At 37.7% G+C, this 23,351-nt stretch overlaps 1 protein-coding gene across 1 annotated transcript; it reads left to right on the top strand.

Annotated features, from left to right (window-relative positions):
• Positions 1-7,713: 7,713 nt before the first annotated feature.
• Positions 7,714-22,843, top strand: LOC140150411 (uncharacterized). The gene is made up of 10 exons (XM_072172422.1): positions 7,714-8,335; positions 14,504-14,608; positions 15,218-15,346; positions 15,734-15,976; positions 16,340-16,582; positions 17,309-17,554; positions 18,030-18,272; positions 19,067-19,309; positions 20,886-21,121; positions 22,531-22,843. Exons 1-10 carry the CDS (start codon positions 7,714-7,716, stop codon positions 22,708-22,710), a joined length of 2,490 nt encoding a protein of 829 aa, XP_072028523.1. The 3' UTR covers positions 22,711-22,843.
• Positions 22,844-23,351: the final 508 nt, after the last annotated feature.

The following is a 23,351-nucleotide window of genomic DNA, read 5'->3' as shown; positions in this document are numbered from 1 at the left end:
CTCGACATGATTCTCATCAATTACGGTGCAAAATTCTGCAGCCTTGCAACAGTTTACATGTAGGCTCACATCAGTTAAGCTTACACAATGACATCGGTGAACACTGGCATCAGAATGATATAGGTAGCCTTCACAACACTCAGCTTAAGAATAATACTGATTCAAACTATGATATTATAGCCCCTGTTAACAGTTCTGACTTTGTAATTTCTTACACCCGTGAGGAGTTACTTGCACTTAGAAAGAAAAGCAGACTTCCAAAACAAACTGTTGATAACATTACATCCCTTGGTATTTTACAACGCCAGCGTGGACGCCGAGGAGGTAGAAACAGAAGGAGAAATATTCCCGTTGTAGTAACCAACCGTAGTGATTATGATAACCATGATATTAATGCTGATTCTTGCGACTTCCGCCCAAGAACTCTCACCAACATTTCTCTTGATCCTTGCAATACCACCCACCATAGTAATTCATGTGGTACCATGTTGCCAACTTTATTCATGACAAATGCCCGGTCTCTCGTTAACAAACTTGATGAGGCCTCGGTGATATTTGAACTTAATAATGTTGACATTGCTGTGGTTAGTGAATCGTGGTTTAAGAGTACCATCCCTGATCATCAAGTGGACTTGGGAGGTTACACCCTATTTTCCAAGAGTCGCGAACACAAACGCGGTGGGGGTGTAGCTATCTACGTCAGACAAGACATTCCAACTTCTTATATTGCTGACATTGTGGTCCCTGTCCAACTGGAATGTACATGGGTACTGATGCGTCCAAAACGACTGCCTCGTGGTATTTCTGCCATCGCTGTGTGTGCTGTGTATATTACAACTGACTCGCCACATCAAGAACTACTGTCTGATCACCTACTACAAAGTGTGGACTTTTTACGTTCAAAATATCCCGAGATTGGTATTATAATAACAGGTGACTTTAACCGCATGAAAGTTTACCCCATCATGAGGGGAAATGATTTGTTTCAAATTGTAAACTTCAATACTCGTGAAAATGCAATTTTAGATCTTGTGATTACGAACAGTAAACTCATTGAACAGTACAGTGATCCTTTTGCTATTTCTCCAATAGGAGCAGTGATCACAAGGGTGTCTTATGGAATCCGAAAGTGATTTCAAATAGAAATAACTCTGTTAAAATACATGTTGGTCGTCCCATCACTGAGGATGGAATTAATCGCTTTGGTACATGGATTCAGAAACAAGACTGGCATGAAATCCTTGAATGCGAGGGTTCTCAGAGCAAAGTTGATAGGTTTTATGCCATGCTTGATTCTGCTTCTGAAGAGTGTTTCCCAATTAAAAAGAAAAAGATTCACAATAATGATAAACCATGGATCACGCCATATGTTAAGAAGTTGATTAAGAAACGTCAATTGGCTTTTGAGGTTAACCCTGTTGAGTGGCGTAAATTACGTAACAAGGTTCAAGAGAGATTACTAAAGCTAAGTTAACATATCATGCTCAGAGAATTAGATCTCTCCAAAAAACTGAGCCCCGTAAGTGGCACCAGCAGATAAAAATTGTCACAAATAACAACAAATCTGAGCTCAGAGTGAGTGTCCCAGGAGTAGATGACGATGACTCTACAGGTAAGGCTAACACTATTAACAATATGTTCGCTAGTGTGTCAGCCCACATTGAGCCTCTTGTCCTGGCTAAGCTTCCTGCTTATTTACCTGCAAAAAATCCAGTCCCTCATCTCTACCCATGGGATGTTTACTCTGAACTTAAGAAAGTGAATCCATCTAAAGCTGGTGGCCCCGATGGTTTTAAACCTCAATTGGTGCGTGAATTTGCTTATGAACTCAGTATTCCACTCACAGATATTTTAAATTCCTCCTACAAGGAGGGAATTGTGCCCACCCAATGGAAAAAAGCAATAATTGTGCCAGTTCCAAAGACCAGCCCCCCTAATGTTGAAAAACTTAGGCCTGTGTCTCTCACTTCAATTTTCTCCAAAATTGCTGAGGGTTTTATCTGTAAATGGATTTTGGAAGACATTGAGAATTTTATTGACATCAAACAGTTTGGCAATGTTTCTGGAGTTTCTACCAGCCATTATTTAGTTAATCTCATGCATTTTCTCCACCAGGGTGCGGAAAAAAATCACAACGTTGGCACAGTGGTTCTGACAGATTTCTCAAAAGCGTTCGATCTCATCAATCACACCTTGTTAATTGAGAAAATGATCGAAGTTGGTGTGAGAAGAACCATTGTGCCATGGATTTGTGATTTTTGCACAACAACAGGCAGCAGTGTGTGAAATTCAATGATTCTTTATCTGAGTATGTTACGGTCAAAGGGGGTTCCTCAAGGCACAAAACTGGGTCCTATTGGATTCCAAATTGTTATTAATGATGCTGCCACAGATGCCAAATCACAATACTGGAAATACGTTGATGACATGACCTTTGGTGAGAACCGTCATCGTAATGTTAAAGGCTGTCTTCAAGATGATTTGAATGATTTTACTGAGTGGGCCAAAAACAATTGCCTTAAATTAAACCCATCCAAATGCCAGGCTCTTCTTGTTAATTTTGGTAGATCAGAGCCACTACACACAGATTTGAGAATTGGTAATGAGCCTCTTCCTTATGTTGACAAAGCGAAAGTGCTCGGTCTCTGGTTACAAAATGACCTTAAATGGGACGCCCAGGTTAATGATATGCTTACCAGAGCCAATAGGCGTCTTTTTATGCTTCGCACTTTAAAAAAATTTGGCTTCTCTCAAGATGAGCTCACCATTGTTCTTAAAAGTTACCTTAGACCAGTTCTCGAATATGCTGCTGTGGTTTGGCACTCAAGTATTACATCAAAACAATCTGCTGACATTGAAAGAATTCAAAAACGGGCATGTAGGACAATACTTGGTTGGAACTATACATCTTATGATGATGCAATTACTTCGTGCAATCTTGATTTTTTAACTAACAGAAGAGAATTACTCTGTCATTCATTTGCTGAAGGGCTATCAAACAATGCTCGTACTAGTCATCTCATTCCCCCCACTAGGTTTGAAGCCCATGGTAGAAATCTCCGCAATTCAAGTGCAATATCAAAAATTCCTGTCAGAACATCCAGGTTTGCTAATAGTCCAGTACCATATTTTATTAATTTATTGAATCAGTAGTTATCCTTTTGCATTTGCCATTTTTAGTGCTTTTAAACAGTTTTGATGTATTACATGTATGCAGGTGTCATTATTTATATAATTTATTATGATCTCTTTATTTGTATGTGTGAGTGGGAGCACAAGGGAGTACCAGGTGTTTTTGGAGTTTGTTTGAGCCCAGTGATATGTGTGGTGTGAATTAGGTATGTGAGTGTGTGTGTGAGTATATATTGTGCAGGTGTGAGTGGCTGTTTTCTGTGGTGGTTGGGTGTTGTTGGGTTCAGAGATGAAGGGACCATGTGTGCTGGGGTGCCGTTGTGTGTGCATCGGGGTGCGTGCGCTCATGCACCCTTCACCTGTGTACCCCTTTTCCACCCACACCGACTCCCGGAGCCGACTCACACCTGCATGCTGATGTTTTAATATGTGGCAATATCCATTTTTGCTTTATATGTGCAATATTTTTCATCTTTTATCTTGCATTATTTGAATTTAAATTTGTTGTTTATATATTTTTGTATTTGTAATTTAGTAATATTTTGATGTCTTTGAATTTTGTAAAAATTGCTCAATTTGGCCTTAGGGCCACGATGCTTTTTCTAATAAAATGAAATGAAAATGAAATGAAATGCGACTCTTATCACCAGATAGGACATTCTACAGCATGTTTTAGGAATTCATCAGTTGCATCTTCTTCAGGTGCTGCAACATCACAGCGTGTATTGCTTTTGTCACTAAAAACAGTAAAATAATAAAGTTTGTTTGCTGGTTTTATTTCTTCTTTAGCCTGGAACACTCACTGAATTGAAACATAATCATCTGTTCTTCTCAGGCACAGGATCTCTGTGATGCCTAATTCCCATTGCGTGAAGATCACTCACAGAGATTTCTAAACGTTCTCTGATTTCATTTGCCTAGCTATCACCACGATCGCGCATTTTGCTATCAGATACTCAAAATGTTGGCATAACGTTCATGTGTAGATATGTACATAATGCAAGCTTCCATCTGTCTGGATGCTTTGAATCTATTGGAGTTCACACACTTCCCCACATTAGTATTCCTGGAAGTCAAAGTGGGGGAAGATCAAGGTAGTCGTTTGGCGGACTGGGTAGAGCCATCTTCTACACAATTGCCAATATTAGTTTTGCGTGATCATTTTTCAGGCTGACATAAGCTGACATACAAATCATACTCATAATCTTGCTTGCATTGATTATTGTTTGTATACGTGCTGGCCCATTATTCAGAGAGCACTGATGAGCATTATTACATTCGTTCCCGTATCGGTATGTGAAGATAAATTGAAACAAATACATGACTGAAGAAAATATGCTGTCTTTTTTCTGCGCACGTTGGAATGTTTTCTCGCTGTATAATATAAGCCAGTTTGTCATTTTCAAAACTCAACCTTAGTCCATACAAATGTGGGCTATTACTCAAATTACTCCCTTGGAACAGTAATCATTATATCTTCACACTCCTTGAAAGTGTATTTTAAAAGAGTGTCATACAATTATAGCTACAATTCTCAGGTATTTGTGTCAAAGAACATATTTCATGATGACAATATATACACATGTAATGATTTTTAATTCAATCTAATTGGTGTATTCTATTGCTAAAAATGGTCTGTCTTTAAAACTTTATGCAAATGGTTAAGAATGATTAAATTAAATAACAAGAAACGTATGAGTATGATATGTTATGCAAACCATTCAATATGTTGAGAAAAGACAGTTACCTATTATGAGCATACATTACACAACTCACGGGACGGGCATCATGCAATTTGGGATCACTGAAGCGTGTCAATTCATAATCTACGTGCATTTATTACATATTGAGCCCACACTACCATTAATGCGCACTACATACGCTATAATTATTTGTTTTGTTACCAAAAAAAATCATTTGAATGCTATTTCAGAGTTACGAATCGGCCATTTTGAATATCTCGGATTGCCCAAGGGTGACAATTTTACACCCCCTAGAATCTTATTCTACACCACTCAAAGATCATTTATCAGCAAAAAAACTAACTTTAACTGCCCAAAACACTATAATTATTTGGTATGATACCATTTGTCACTAAAACACCATTTGAATGCTTTTTCAGAGTTACGAATCGGCCATTTTGAATATCTCGGATTGCCCAAGGGTGACACTTTTACACCCCTAGAATCTTATTCTACACCACTCAAAGATCATTTATCAGCAAAAAAAAAACTTTAACTGCCCAAAACAGTATTTGGTATGATACCTTTTGTCAATAAAACACCATTTGAATGCTATTTCAGAGATACGTGGCGGCCATCTTGAATATCTCGGATTGCCCAAGGGTGACAATTTCACACCCCTTAGAATCTTATCCTACACCACTCAAAGATCATTTATCAGCAAAAGAACTAACTTTAACTGCCCAAAACACTATAATTATTTGGTATGATACCTTTTGTCAATAAAACACCATTTGAATGCTATTTCAGAGATACGTGGCGGCCATCTTGAATATCTCGGATTGCCCAAGGGTGACAATTTTACACCCCCTAGAATCTTATTCTACACCACTCAAAGATCATTTATCAGCAAAAAATAAACTTTAACTGCCCAGAACAGTATTTGGTATGATACCTTTTGTCAATAAAACACCATTTGAATGCTATTTCAGAGATACGTGGCGGCCATCTTGAATATCTCGGATTGCCCAAGGGTGACAATTTCACACCCCTTAGAATCTTATCCTACACCACTCAAAGATCATTTATCAGCAAAAGAACTAACTTTAACTGCCCAAAACACTATAATTATTTGGTATGATACCTTTTGTCAATAAAACACCATTTGAATGCTATTTCAGAGATACGTGGCGGCCATCTTGAATATCTCGGATTGCCCAAAGGTGACAATTTTATACCCCCTAGAATCTTATTCTACACCACTCAAAGATCATTTATCAGCAAAAAAATAAACTTTAACTGCCCAGAACAGTATTTGGTATGATACCTTTTGTCAATAAAACACCATTTGAATGCTATTTTAGAGATACGTGGCGGCCATCTTGAATATCTCGGGTTGCCTAAGGGTGATAATTTCACAACCCTTAGAATCTTATTCTACACCACTCAAAGATCATTTATCAGCAAAAAACAAACTTTAACGGCCCAAAACACTATAGTTATTTGCTATGATACCTTTTGTCACTAAAACACCATTTGAATGTTATTTCAGAGATACGTGGCGGCCATCTTGAATATCTCGGATTGCCCAAGGGTGACGATTTTACATCCCACGGAATATTTTTCTACACCACTCAAAGATCAATAACCAGCAAAAAACCAAACTTTAACTGGCAAAACCATCTAACCCCCAAAATATGGTGTTTGCAGCCGGACTATTAAGCCATCAGGCCTACTGTTATATTACTTGCAGTAATGCTAAAACTGCCTTGATTCGTCCATGTATTTCCCAGCAAACACAAAAACGTTTTTAAAACGTTTTAAATAAGTTATATTTTGGGTTTTTGTTTAGGTAAAAGCGTTTAAATAATATTAAAATGTCGGGTTATATAAAGGTCATGAAATCGTTTTAAAACGTTTTGTATGAAAACACACTACAACAATATTTTTAAAATGTTTTCGAAATGTCTTTGTAAACTATTTTTGCAAACATTTTTGGCCAAATATTTTGTCAACACTTAGATAACATTATGTTAAAATATTTGCACCCAGCAAACACAGAAATGTTCTTAAAATGTTTTTTACAAAACGTTTTGATAACATTTAAATGTAGGGTTATATAAAGGTCGTGAAAACATTTTAAAAACGTTATTGTAAATATTTTGGGCAAACATTTTTTGCTAAATATTTTTTCAACCCCAAAATAACATTCTGTTTAGAATGAATGATTTGTACCAAGTTTTCAAAAATGTTTTTGGAAAGTTATTAAAATGTTTTTATACCCTTTATATAACCAGACATTTACATGTTTTCTGTAAAACATTTGTGTTTGTTGTGCAATAAATTACCAACAAATGTTATTTAATGTTATGAAAACGTTTTATACCATTAATGTACCCTTTATATAACCCGACATTTAAACGTTTTCTGACAACCTTTTATAACCTTTTGCGCATGATGTCGAAAACGTTTTGTGTTTGCTGGGTTATTGCCAGTTACAACTAACTAAAGGATCATGATTTAGTTATATTCCAAATATTAAAACAATATAATATATTTTTATTCCAAAATATTAGTGCTGCATTTTGCTGGAATAGGGAGTAAACTCAAATACTGAATCAAACATATTGCACTTGTAAATTTATCCATAAACTCAAAAAAGTTTTAATCCCATCCATTATATTGGATGCCTTCCAGCTATTTGCAAACCATTATCCAAAAATGAAAGGAACCATTGAACTCAAATTGCCCAGTCTCACTCGGGGAAACCCTATGTACAGGACGTACTTGGACAGTTCCCAATTTTGGTGTACTGATTTCTACCCATATTAACCTAAGTCCAGTGAACAGTGTCAACTTGATTTTGAGGTGATTAAAATCGAATCTTTTATATACAATCATGGCTAGTAATCGACCAGGTGATGATGAAGAGATTGCTATATATCTACGAACTTCAAACAAAGATGGCTACCTAGAACTAACATCTGACGCTGAAAGTATGATAGACAGTCCTGATATTTATAGAGATGCAAATATGGCTAGTAATCGACCAGGTGATGATGAAGAGATTGCTATACACCATACATATCTACGAACTTCAAACAAAGATGGCTACATAGAACTAACATCTGACGCTGAAAGCATAATAGACAGTCCTGATATTTATAGAGATGCAAATATGGCTAGTAATCGACCAGATGATGATGAAGAGATTGCTATACAACATACATATCTACGAACTTCAAACAAAGATGGCTACCTAGAACTAACATCTGACGCTGAAAGTATGATAGAAAGTCCTGATATTTATAGAGATGCAAATATGGCTAGTAATCGACCAGGTGATGATGAAGAGATTGATATGCAACATACATATCTACGAACTTCAAACAAAGATGGCTACCTAGAACTAACATCTGACGCTGAAAGCACAATAGACAGTCCTGATATTTATAGAGATGCAAATATTCAATGGAACAGTATTCAATGGCAAACTGATGATAACAACATGACGTACACAGGTGGGTCATTATACAAGAATCTAAAATTTAACCAAATGTTCTTCACGTTCGCATTGTTATACCTTTTTCTTTAGGGGCTGTCATTTTCTTCGGAAGAGGGTGGGTCATGAATACATACTGGGGGTCATAGAATTTTGAGACCAAAAATAGGGGGGTTATGATTTTTTACACCAAAATTAGGGGGGTTATAGAATTATTAAGGGCTAATCAAAATGTATGCACAATATTTAGTTATATGATTCAAATTTTTGCACGCTCCGCGCGCCTTCTTTACACTTATGATAAACATTTTAACGCGATTCGCACACTTTCTTCGCATTAAAGTTTCACCTAAGTTCCGGTGATGAATAATTTCTAATCAGTCTGTGTAGGCGGAAGGGGGTCATAAAATTTTCGACCTGATAGGGCGGTCGTCAAAATATTCACCCCGCGATAGGGGGGTCATAAAAAATTTACTCCGGTCACCGATATATTCATGACCCACCACCTTCAGAAAGAAAATGACACCCCTTTTACAGTATGTACCAATAAAAAAATGTCGGATACTTTTATTGAAATCGCACAATTAAAAAAGTAGCATAATCTCTTTCCTACGTATCGGTGTAAATTATTTCTACATATCGGTATCAATTACGTTCGGTATCGATTCAGTGCTAATACAAGGAAACAAATTAAACATCTACCAAAAAGTAAATAATGGGCTTTATTCCAAACAGGTTGATTGTATGCCACGTTTTTGGGCATGGAGTCAAAGCAGAATTTATTTTTGCGCATTATGACACGTCATTTGTTGCAATGGTCCCAATATCGATGTAGCAGCGTACATTAAAATAAAAGTAACTTAATATTATTTTATTAAGTTATTTCTGCACATTATGCCTCTCATTTGTTGCAATAGTCCCAATATCGATGTAGCAGCGTACATTAAAATGAAAGTAACTTAATATTTGAAAGTTGCGGCAAAGTCCTATTGTCTTGTTTCCTATTGTCTGATTTACACTGTAATCCATTGACAAATAATATATCAATTGTAATCAGGGAATGATTCATATCCCCGGCATATATGTATACATTATTTTTTCAAAGGTTTCCATGGATATTTGATACAAGAAAAGAAACTTGAATAAATTTCTTTGTATTTGCAATGATCTAATGACTCGTGAATTCTGAGAATTAAGTTCATTACAGGTAGACGTATAGGACTATTAAATTTAGTTACGAACATATATCGAATGGCTTTATCATTTTTGCAGTCATCAAAGTTTCAAAATTCATAACCATAGATTTGGGCCAAGGATTATAGACCTAAGAAATCATGCAAACATATAAATTAATATACATTGTTTACCAAATTAATTCAGACAAAATAGGTAGATTACTTCAAAATCGTCTGGAAATGCCTTTAACAGTGCAATTTGAAAATACAAATGTGCAGCCCGTGCAGTTTTTTATTGGTTATTTCTAACCCGGCGAGTTATTTGCTTACCCCTGCTTTGGATTGATGAAGATGATGACACTCTCATCATCAATGACAGATAAATAAATACATTCACATTAGTCCCGCTCAAATAATAAACAAAAACAAAGATTCAAAACATACTGCTGACCCATTCCATGTCAACTCAGGGATGTGCACCGCAGCACCTCTTCAATTTTTTTTTTTTTCTGTGTGGTGGTAGATATTGATGAGAAAGTAAAATCCCGCAAATTTGAGCTTCATACTCCATTTCGTTTTCCTGTGGCATCAATTTGAACTTTAGGGGGGTCAGCGTAAAAAATGTGTTGCAATGCGAAAGACGACGTTTGGAGGTCCATAAATGTATAAAGGGAACCCTTTACAACTTTGAAAAGTATGTATCCTGGGGTATTTATTTGTGTTGAATTCAAATCTGGCATCAGAAAACTTGTACCTCCTTTACTTTAAAAGATATAGGGCCCTCAAAATGCAACTTCGTCCATCCAGAACCAACTTTGGGGGGTCAAAACTCCCAAAAGTAAAAATAATTTTACTGTCCATTTTTTTGCCAGTCAGAGCCCTTTGGTAGGACATTACTCTTATCCAATATTGAGCCTATTAGAATACTTTTAGCTGAGATATTACCCATGCAAAACCCCAATTTCTACATTTTGACCCCCCTGAAAACCAATGTCAGACATTTTGATCCACCATCAACTTCAGGTATGTTGAAAATATGTCCTTGGACAACATTTCTGAGAGATATTGGCAAGGGGTCTCGATGACTTCAACTTATTAGTTAGGTTTGCATTCTCCATAGAGTTGTACACAAGTCATTATACATGCGAAATCAAAAATGTGTACAACTCTATGGAGTAGGCAAACCTAAGTGATGTGTTGAAGCCATCAAGACCCCAAGCCAATATCTCTCAGAAATGTTGTCCAAGGACATATCTTCAACATACCTGAAGTTGATGGTGGGGCAAAATGTCTGACATTGGTTTTCAAAATGTACATTTTTGCATGGGTAATATCTCAGCTAAAAGTATTCTAATAGGCTCAATATTGGACAAGAGTAATGTCCTACCAAAGGGCTCTGACTGGCAAAAAAATGGACGGTAAAATTATTTTTACTTTTGGAGTTCTGACCCCCCAAAGTTGGTCCTGGATGGACGAAGTTGCATTTTGAGGGCCCTATATCTTTGAAAGTAAAGGAGTTACAAGTTTTCTGATGCCAGATTTGAATTCTACACAAACAGGTACCCCATGATACATACTTTTCAAAGTTGTAAAGGGTTCCCTTTATACATTTATGGACCTCGAAACGTCGTCTTTCGCGTTGCGACACATTTTTTTTTTTTTTTCCCCTAAATTTCAACTTGCTGCCACGGGAAAACAAAATAGAGTATGAAGCTCAAATTTTCGGGATTTTACTTTCTCATCAATATCTACCACCACACAGAAAAAGAAAAAAAATTGAAGAGGTGCTGCGGTGCACATCCCTGGAGTTGACATGGAATGGGTCTGCTCCAAACAAAGTATCCTTACTGAACCATATTGGGGTAAATTGTTTTTTAATAGATGCACTATCTAATCCGCACATTATGATACCACATTGAATCCAATGTGACTTCAAGAAGCAAAGTTACAAGCATTTGATTAGACGACGGTCCGGTTTTAAAAGTGACAAACTTGCCTATTCAAAACTCCACGGACTAGACATCTGGTTTGAGAGTGGTAAATGGCTAATTTGTGCGTGCCTTTAATTTCAAACAAAAGAAACAAAAGAAAACTGAAATAAAATAGCTGACAAATAAAAAGTTATGAAAAGTATAGAGAAGTAAAAACTGAAATAAAAACTGCTTTAAATAAAGCTTTATTAAAGAAACTGTGTTTTCTCTTTGTTGCGCTTGTTAAAATCTGTTTGTGCCTTATATAGGCCAGTTTGTCACTTTTAAAACTGAACCTTTGTCTGTTCAATTGCTTGTAACTTTACTTCTAGAGGTCACAATGGATTCAATGAGGTGTCATAATGTGCAGGATTAAATACGCAGTAGTACATATATGTGACTCCTCGTCACAACTGAGCCCGGAAGTCGCCAATCATCATTTTTGAGATATTCAACCAAAATATTCTGCTTTAAATTAGCTTTAAAATGATGTATATCATGTCTATAGTACTTGACATTTAAGTAGTGATAAATCAATAAAACAGTCAATAAATCCTTTGTTTCCTATTGTTTATTGTTAAGTTCGATGGAGCATATCTCAATAGTGGCACTGGCGACATCCGGGCTCAGTTGTGGCGAGGAGTCACATATTACAAAAACAAATTTTCCAAAGTATGGTTCAGTTTTGAAATTGTGATTATTTTTCCAAGTGTAAGGATACTTTTTTGGCGCAGTATATTTGCTTCTTGTTTCCTGTGTGTTAAATTAATGTATGTATAGAATTGTATAGTATGACTGGCTGTAAATGTTAATCTATTTAACAGCAGTTACAAAATTCATGCATGTTATATTAGAGATAACATAAACAATGTGAGTTTGCAGATCGCTATTGGCTAATTTATGGCCAATTAAACCATATAATGTTTGGCCACCTAGTTTTCTTTCGAACCAGTTGGAAATATTCCCAGTTCAAAGTTTTGCCTTAATTCGAGTCCTGTGATCAGCTCGTAATAGGCAAGAATTATTCGGTTTTTGTTGCTGCGCGACTCAACCAACACTGTAGAGTTTTTCAGGAAAAATACCCAAAATTAAAAGATGCAGATTTAATCAATACAAACAACTGCATCTTTTCATTTCTGGGCTATTTCTTAAAAGCTTTAAAAATACCACAGTGTTGTTGATATTGAACAACAATAGACAAACGTGGTATCAAAAGGCGCGAAAATAAGCCACTCACTTATGAATACGATTAAAAGTTTTGAAGCTAAAGGCGTATTTATAACGGATGCGCTACTTTTTGTGAGGTCTTAATATCAATCCACGATCACGAGGTTTTGAAATAAATCAAATACTGGAACATTTTTTGCAACTTGTTACGTTGCGTCTGAAGCCATCAGACTTCATCAAGCAACTGACCCGCTAGCTGGGCTGGTCATGTGACACTTTGAGACGGCTAGGGATCGTCTTGATGGCCCGGTCCCATGCGTAAAATAAGTTGTGTCTTAGTCCCCCTTTCTTTTTAAGTGACGGCTGCTCTACTCTCTCCCAGATGGCTTCCTTGATGCATCTCCTATGCCACTGTTCCTCCTTATCGAAAATCACTGCGTCCTCGGTGTCAATATTATGACCGGTGTCTTTAAGGTGATGGTACACGGCGAAGTTCTGGGCCTCGTTTGTACTGGCCCTCCTTTTAAGGCTTGTTTTGTTTCGCCAACATAGGCAGCAGAACAATCAGCGTCACCGCACACTTATCCATACACTAAGTTTGAGCGTTTTTCTTTTGATTGTTTGTCCTTTACTTGAACGAGCTTGCCACGTAGGGTGTTATTTGGCTAAAATGACGAGGAAATCCAAAAAGCTTTGAGGTGTTTCTTTACACATTCTGACAGTCCAGCTATATATGGGATTGTGACGCGAGCTTTGTTGGGTTGACCACCAACATCAGACTGTTTTTGGTCTTTCATTTTAAGGTCGTATAAAGTATAAGAATCAAATAATGTTTCCTCTGGCATAAAACGATAATACAGGAAAATCTTGAAAAAACATTTGAATTGGCATCAAGGTCTACACTTTCATACCATTGAGCTACTAATAGCTACTATTAATAGCTCGATGGTCATACACTTCGTGATTATGGCAACATTACTTCTTGATCCTGGTTTAAACTCCTGGATTCTTCCGCAACCGGGAAACAATTAAAAACCATTCCTTCCTCTAGTACTCTCTATTCAATACTTCTACAACAATACTTCTTCAACCGAGCTCAGCACTTTAGATGCTAAAAAGTCACGTACAAAATTTAAATTGACACACAATAAATTGAACGGTTACATTAATTTATAACGAAATGTTTATGTTATACTTAGAAAGCCGGTCATTTAACAGCTATTTAATTACGCATTTAGCCCAACATAGAATTCTCTGTCTGCGGATATTATTAGCCCCCTCTAGCAAGGTGACGACATCATGTTAATAAAAAATATGCTATTTAAATAAGAATGAGACACATGCTAATGAACAATTGTCGCATCCTGCTTTAATAATCCTTGCTTATGGTTAATACTACGGAGACCCCGAAGTGACATGCAAGTTTACACTGCCGAAGTGGTCTTTATGAAATGGCGGGTAATAAAAGCCTTCTTGTATGTTTGTGGGTATTTATGTACGAAGAAAAAAAAACACTTTATCACGATGCATGATTTGCATATTCCTGCTCTACTAGTACTAACATTTACATTCAATTGCCTTCATTGACATTTCCGTATTGATATTGACCAATTAATTCTGATTAATTCTGATTAGCATTAATTCTGATTAATTAGTTGTCAGTTCATTAATAACTAACATCGAAGCAGCATCGATCAGGTCGATCCAAGGATTGAACAAATTTGTTTCTGGTGCCCTAATATTATTATCATTATTATTATTATTATTATTATTATTATTTATTATCATTATCATTATCATTATCATTATTATTATTATTATTATTATTATTATTATTATTATTATTATTATTATTATTATTATTATTATTATTAGCATTTGATGACCCTATGCATGTCTCAAATATAGTAGAACTTGACCATGAGTACGCTTCAATTATTGAACCTCCGGCTACTCCGGCTCGTCGTTGTGTTGCAGTTGGTAAGTATTAAAGAGAAAAAGAAGATTGAAAAAGGAAATTGACGAAGAAGAAGAGGAAGAAGAAGAAGAAGAAGAAGAAGAAGAAGAAGAAGAAGAAGAAGAAGAAGAAGAAGAAGAAGAAGAAGAAGAAGAAGAAGAAGAAGAAGAAGAAGAAGAAGAAGAAGAAGAAGAAGAAGAAGAAGAAGAAGAAGAAGAAGAAGGAAGAAGAGGAAGAGGAAGAGGAAGAAGAAGAAGAAGAAGAAGAAGAAGAAGAAGAAGAAGAAGAAGAAGAAGAAGAAGAAGAAGAAGAAGAAGAGGAAGAAGAAGAGGAAGAGGAGAGAAGGAAGAAGAAGAAGAAGAAGAAGAAGAAGAAGAAGAAGAAGAAGAAGAAGAAGAAGAAGAAGAAGAAGAAGAAGAAGAAGAAGAAGACGAAGAAGAAGAAGAAGAAGAAGAAGAAGAAGAACGAGAAGAAGAAGAAGAAGAAGAAGAAGAAGAAGAAAGGAGGAGGATGAGAAAGAAGAGAAGGAGAAGCAGAGGAGAAAGAGAAGGAAAAGAAGAAGAAGAAATTCGTGCCTGCATCACCGTGCCCTCAGTTTAATAATAGTATTTTCTTATTAATGCTCTAAACAGCCAGGGACACGGATGGGCGAATTTGTAAGCGACGTATCAAAATTATCATTGTTATCGTTTGCGTTCTTGCTGCTGCAGCTGGAGTAGGAGTGTCCATTCTAATGCAAAGAAAGACAACAAAAAATGAAGGTAACTTTATTCAGTTAATACTCGGGGAGCTAGGACCACTTTCTGTGCACCCCCCACAGGTCCAAACCAAACCAACTTTTTTAGGTTCCTGAGATGACCCCAAAACATAATCAGGATGTTCCCAAACATATAAACTGGCCCCAACAAAAATGGTCTCAAAACATGTCAAGGAAACCTTACGATGTAGTGCCCCCCCCCTCATCGTAACATCCTATGACGTCATTCTGTCAATCATATGACGTCATCAGTGAGGAATAGCCCGATTGTAGACAAGATATCATCACAGCATCACCATCTGCTGAAGACGCTAGTCGGACTAGTGAAAACGTTCCATGGGGTGAGCGAAAAATAGTGTAGTGTTGAAGTTAAAACTTTAATTTTCTTTAGTTACAGATAATGAATTGCCTACTATTCTTGGCACACCTTCAGATATGACTATTAACATGGACACGACTTCCGCGACCGCTTCTGCGGGCAATCCAACGGCTTCTGATTATTCCGGTGATGTAACACTAACGTCAGACGCCATGAGCGGATCAAATTTTCCTATCGGTTCTAGCACAATGACATTCACTGCAACGGACCCTAGTGGCAATCCAGCGACCGATTCCTTCAAGATAACAGTAACAGGTAAGAGAAGGTCAGTCAACTATTTGCCGGAAAGTTGATATTTTTGAGAGGGCATCGTGGTCATTTTGCATGTAGATTGATACACCAAGTAGGCCTACGCTTGAGTTCATTTTTTTCTGCATGGCTGTTTCTATTATTAACTTACGCCCCTCTGGAATCAAGCCTTGAAAATCCATTGTATTTAACCTTAAAGAGGTTTCATGCAGTGAAATCGATATTGGTGTAAAAACACAACAGCACAACCCTATTATTTTCTCCTTATAATACGTCACTATTTGATGAAACCCGTAGTACGATATGAGATTTTGCATTTGACGACATATGGATAACTAATGGCGTGGTGTTCTGTTTCTTTAATTACAGATGATGAATTGCCTACTATAACTGGCACACCGTCAGATATGACCACTACCACGGATGCGAATTCTGCGACCGCTGCTGTGTCTTGGACAGATCCAACGGCTTCTGATAATTCTGGTGATGTGACACTAACGTCAGACGCCACGAGCGGGTCACACTTTCCTATCGGCACTAGCACAGTGACGTTCACTGCAATGGACTACAGTGGAAATAAAGCGACCGATTCCTTCATGGTAACAGTAACAGGTAGGAGAGTGTCGGTCAACTATTTGCCAGAGAGGTGGTCTTGAGAGGACATACAATTTGCATAGAGAACTTCTCTATTGTATTCAGGTGGTGGGCGCCGAGCATTCTCTAAATTCAGTATATTTCCATTGTCAACCTTGTAATTGAATGGGGTTATTTTGAAAATTTAAAACGCTTGAAATATCACAAACAAATAGGCCTAATAAATAATATGATTACAAGCTAAAACCGTTGTGGTTCGATAATGAACCCCATAAAACTAACCGAGTATATGGAAAATGCCATACGGCCGAACAGTTTTGCCGGCTCTCTCCGACCATCATGCCACTGGTAAACCTGAATTTGTTGCCTGAAAAGAAATGAAAATACAAAAAATGGGGAAAGAAACTGCTCTCAAATATTTAGATAAACGTACGGGATATAATGAACCTTTGACCTGACGCCATGATGACCAGATTTATTAGCCGTTTTATCATCTATACCCGTATCTCATAATATCAATATTTGTAACAATATATAACGACTTAAAGAGGTTTCATACAGTAAAATCGAATTTAGTGTGAAAACACAACAGCACAACCCTATTATTTTCTGCTCATGATACGTCACTATGTGATGAACCCCCTATTACGATATGAGATTTTGCATTTGACCTTAGAATTTTCACGCCTAATGACGACATATGGATGACTATAATGGCGTGGTGTTCTGTTTCTTCAATTACAGATGATGAATTGCCTACTATAACTGGAACACCGTCAGATATGACCACTACCACGGACACGAATACCGCGACCGCTGCTGTGTCTTGGACAGATCCAACAGCTTCTGATAATTCTGGTGGTGATGTGACACTAACGTCAGACACCACGAGCGGATCACATTTTCCTATCGGCACTAGCACAGTGACGTTCACTGCAATGGACCCTAGCGGGAATCAAGCGACCAATTCCTTTCAGATAACAGTAACAGGTAATTCTGAGAGCTCGGTTGGAGAGTGTCGGTAAACTAATTGCCAGAGAGTTGATATTCTTGAGAGGGCGCTATCTACGTTGCACAACATACGGGCTTCTCCATTGCATTTGGTCAATGACGTGCAGATTTAGAGACAGCATCTCTCAGGCATAGTCCGCCGCCACAAATACCTCAAACCCCTTTCGATCAATAAAATTAGCATCGCCCCGGTGGCTCCGCGCACTGGAAAACAAAAAATATGTTGTTTAAAATTAAATGGAAATATAAAAACAACCCTACCTGTGTACATAAGATACATCATTTTGTGATGAACCCGACGAGATGAGACTTTGAATTTGACCTTTGATATTATATAAGGTATTTCACGCCTAATGACGACATATGGGGGATGACTAATGGTTAAAAGCCAACGGCTAATCGTGGTGTTCTGTGATTACAAATTAGTCTCTATATAGTTTTTCTTTAATTACAGATGATGAATTGCCTACTATTACTGGTACACCGTCAGATATGACCACTACCACTGATGCGAATTCTGCGACCGCTGCTGTGTCTTGGTCAGATCCAACGGCTTCTGATAATTCTGGTGATGTGACACTGACGTCAGTCCCTACGAGCGGGTCAAACTTTCCTATTGGCACTAGCACAGTGACGTTCACTGCAATGGACCCTAGCGGCAATCAAGCGACCAATTCCTTTATGATAACCGTAAAAGGTAAGTCTGAGAGCTCGTTTGGGGAGGGTCGGTAAACTAACTAAGAGTTGATATTCTTAAAAAACGGCACTCTCTACTTTACATAGCATACGGGCATCTCCATTGCATTTGATCACTTGTTTATGACGAGCGATTCTTGAGGGTTGATTTAGAGAGAGAGAGATCTCAGGCAACCAGGGGCGTAGCCAGCTTTTTCGGTCAGAGGGGGCAGAATAAAATTTCGGGGGCACAGACGGTTTTGTTTTTAGAGCGACTGTACATGTCTTTGAGCTTCAAAAAAGGCTTTACTGGGATGTTGCCCAAAACCTTTGTATTTTACACCATTTTCGCCCATGATCTGGATAAAAATGGCTTTAATGTCACAATGTGTATTTTAGAGTATTTCTTTTCCTTTGCCCTCCAGATTTTCTCTTTCATTTTTTTGTCAGAGGGCGCTTTTTTATTTCATTTTTTGTCAGGGGGCACTCTGCCCCCCCCCCTGCCCCCCTGCTGGCAACCCTACTGCAGGCATATTCCGCCGCCACAAAATACTAGAAACGCCTTTTGAACAATTAAATTAGTATCACCCCGGCGGCTCCGTGCACTGAAAAACATGAATTTTAAAATGAAATGAAAACAACCAGCTGTATACATACGTTACGTCACTATGTGATGAACCCGACGATATGAGGCATTGAATTTGACCTTTGGAATTATATAAGGTAATTCACGCCTTTTAACTAATGGTTAAAAGCGAACGGCTAATCGTGGTGTTCTGTGAACACAAATTAGCTATAGTTTTTCTTTAATTACAGATGATGAATTGCCTTCCATTACTGGCACACCTTCCGATATTATCACTGTCCAGGATGGGAATTCCGCGGTCGCTGCTGTGTCTTGGGCAGATCCAACGGTTTCTGATAATTCTGGTGATGTGACACTAACGTCAGACCCTACGAGCGGGTCACACTTTCCTATCGGCAAAAGCACAGTGACGTTCACTGCAACGGACCGTAGCGGCAATCAAGCAACCAATTCCTTTAAAATAACAGTAGCAGGTAAGTCGGAGAGCTCGGTAGGAGAGGCTCAGTAAACTATATAATTGATCAGCCAACACCGCTCTGGATTACGATTCGGTGTACCTGTGTCCTGTGTATGACCCTACGGACTTTTGGGCTGTTCCTAACGGAATCCGGGCCAATTAAGTTGATTATGTTGGAATATTTTTAATGTTTCAAACTTATTAAATGCTATTTGAGACCTTATTTTGTTTGATCGGAATTCACACAATAAAATTCATTTTTTGTGACATACCTTGTTACGCAGCACTTTGATCAAACTGGCAACTTTGCTTCTTCTTCTATCCTGAAGTTGCTGCCGTTGGCGGCGCTAGCAGCTTTAATGATTATTTAAAGGTATTGCATGCATTACAAGAACAAAAAGTGGGAGGCGGGTCTCTATTTCCCAACAGGATTGACGCTCAAGGTGGCAGGATAAGTGCCGATGTTTTTACTTACACCTGTAAATAATTCACCTCCCATATCTTAATTTTTCATTGGGTCATTGGTTGTACCATTTAGACATTGGTTAGGCCTACAACATTTTATGTATTTGAGTGTGTGCGTTTCCTTGAAAGTATGTGCCCATTTTTTACATGCAATAAAATCAAAATCGACCGGAGGTTGACCGCCGGTTCCACCCAGTTCCGCCCGGTTTCTATTGTTCTGAACAATGGAACCCGGACGGAACCGAACGAGTTTTGATTTGGTCCCTTAAACAATCTTAATCTGTCACCTTTAAGTAGCGCAACCTTAAATTTGAAAACAAGTGTGCACTCAATTGGCCTTCTTATTTTCATGTAAGCATAATGCTGGTACCCGGGGCGGATCCAGATTTGTGAAAGGAGGCCAGCGTTTTGGGCATTCTGGATCAGCACATGCCTGCCAATCTCACAACTTTGAAAACTAGGACGACTTATTTATCTTTTTCTTGTTCATGTCTAAGCCAATCTCTTTCTTCTCTCCTTGTGTGTGTAATCAATGATAATAAAATCGTCGCTGTTTTGACATACTGTCGTATGACGATTTTTAGGCAAAATGAGTTATATAAACTTTCAAAATCTGTGAATGAAACTCTATATATTCACAAAGTTTTGAGACCTAAATGTAATTAGTTAATGAGATATGGCACTAATTAGTGTGATACGACATGTTTTTTATGTAACCCCCCAAAAAAGTCATTCTGTATTTTGACATACAGTCGTATCATGATACGTCGCCATAGGCCACCGTGTAACTGTAGTTGCCTATTATTTTGACATACTGTCGTATCACAATGTCGTATCATTATTAATACATAGGTTTTCAAATTGTGCATATTTTGGCATACTGTCGTATGAGTTTGCAGATTAATTACTACTAATTAGTGAATGAATAAACAGTTTGTATTATGTTGAGAACAAAGACAGATATATTATTGATCATATTATTTGATAATAATAAGCATATTTTACTTTGGTTCAAAAATTGGAAAAACTTTAAATGCGATTTTCTCAAAACTGCATTTTTCGTCATACGACAGTATGTCAAAACAGCGACGAAATGATAACCTTGTTTGGTTTCATGTTTTATTCAGAAACAACCACGGCTGCCATACGAGCCGTCTTTTACGGGAAAGTAGCCGAGTTCGATCATGTAGTTGATACCAAGACTATTAGCTGGAAACAAGGATCTGTTTTTGGAATAGGCGGAGACCGACACCAAACTTACAAAGAGTGCCTCTACAGAATGGACGATGGCAAATTCATAGTTGTCTTCATCCAAGCCAATTTTGGTATTCCCCGACCTCTCACTCTCGACAGTAAACTTCAGGTAAGATGTTGTTTCATCAATTAAACAGATAATAATTGTAATAATATTTTTTAATTGTGCATAGGCCTACTAGAAGAATAAAAACCTCGTAAGTGCACTCTCGGAGAATTGTACCCGGGTCGCTTGCGTAAACGGCAAGCATGATGATAACCTCTACACCACGGGTCTGAACCGGAAGAGAAAGTATTTTTTCAGGAGATTATAGCTATAAAGCTATCGGCCCAAGCCTGCATATGCATTGGTCACGGTTGCGTTTTTTTAGTCTCTCCTGACACTAACACTAGGTGTGGGCACTCTCTGTTTAGCATTTGGACACTGTCCTAATACAATCTATGAATGGAGTGGCGTGTTTCGGTGTGTTCTATGACCGCCAAAGGGGTTCTGCTGGGACAGTAGATTTGTGTTCCTTTTTAACGTTGGCCCAGTTGACGGACTGTTTGACCAACTTAAGATTTTAACCAGTCAGTACAATTGATTTGGTAGACACGACCCGTTCGCTTTTCCAGACCGATGGGATCCATTAACTTCCTCAAGGTGGTGTGGTTTAGAGGAAGTACATACTTCTGTGTCTGTACCGGTTTGGTACCGATGACGACTCTTAATATCTTACCCTGGTGATGTAATAGATGTATAAAACAAAATAGTTAACATTTGTATAGTGTCATCGTTTTTCATTAAGATAAAAATTGAAAGCACTATAGAAATGTTCAGGGTACGATAGAAAGAGCCATCGGCACCTATCGGGGCACATATAATGCTACCTACTGGTACCTAAATATGCGTGACAGATTCTGCGACACTCAGCGACAGTCCATCAATAAAAGGAAGAGAAATGAAAGGTCTTACACCTTTCCTAGGACTTTTTCAGACTATTTGCTACGTCGAACGCCCATGGCGATAATCGCAGTTGATCAGAGCACCTTTAATGTGATCTATTTCTTTAGTCATTTCTTGTTGATCAGTGACGCCTGTTTGAGCTCTATCAGCGTATATGTGTTAAAGTTCTAAGTTTGTGAGATAACCGGTTGGTGGGAAATGCAGATATTGATCCGCATGGGTGGGTTTTCTGTATGGTAACCAACAAGGCAAGATGGTTTTCAGAGGTTAACTTGATATGGGGATTCTGCGACTGCGAGGTTAGTGAGGGAAGCCATACAAATCAGAAGACACTCGCCGCAACTCAATCGTAACCATGGTAACAAGGGCCTTGAGATTCCGACACTTTATGTTTCATTGATTCGACCTAAGGTCATCGGAGGTCCATCGTGTCTGGAATTCTCCTAATAAAGACATGTGATTTCACTGATCGAAATGTTAAGATTTGTCTAAATTTCTTAATTATTTTTATGTTGAATGACTATTTAAACCTTAATTGCCACTAAGATATATGTTTTTATTTTTATTTTCAGTTCGGATTTAACAGTGATAACTTGTTCTTTGTCCTCCACGACAAGGAACAGAAGCCATATCAATATCGGTTTGAAATGAATACACAGGCTAATACCTTGCTCTCTGGCAATGACATTCTCGAATCAATCACTGGCTTTGACGCCTCATGGATTGTCGGTGACTATCTGCACAACTTATAAACATCTCAAGCTCCAGATGGATCTTCTTTACCGCATATTACTCAGATATTTAACGTCATTCGTGCTGATGATTCATACACTACCTTATAATTCCACTTATAAGCATTTATGCCTCTGATGAGTGCTTTTTTGTTTGTTTGTTTGTTTGTTTGTTTGTTTGTTTGTTTTGATTTTTGTTGTTGTTTTTGTTTGTTTTGTTGTTTTTGGTAGTTTTTTGTTTTTGTTGTTGGTTTGCTTTTTTTTTTTTTTTTGTTTATTGACGAAACAGACAAAAGGCAGACACCCTCCACAATCTCTTTATTTGGAGTTTGAGCAACTGTATTACTGATACTGGCGGATTTACAAAAACGTATTATTGTAAGACCAATCTATTGTAATTTGGCTAAAATCGCAATCGAAACCTTGTTTGGAGTCAATAAACAAACAATAACATTTCCCTCTTGGTCGGAAAAGTTTCGTCTGAGTAACACTGCATAATGGGAAAATGTTATGCACAGTTGGGTATCCTTTACAGACGCCAGCTTGATTATCCGGGATTTTATTGGTTTGATCACACCAATCAAAATGAGGTGAAAATTTTCCCCAAAGCAGCTAAATTTCCAGGTTCTTCCTAAGAGGATATGTTTGTGAATGGGAATAAT

The sequence above is a fragment of the Amphiura filiformis genome, chromosome 4 (assembly GCF_039555335.1).
Source record: "Amphiura filiformis chromosome 4, Afil_fr2py, whole genome shotgun sequence".
Taxonomy (NCBI): Eukaryota; Metazoa; Echinodermata; class Ophiuroidea; order Amphilepidida; family Amphiuridae; genus Amphiura; species Amphiura filiformis.
This window is presented reverse-complemented; position numbering and strand designations above follow the sequence as displayed.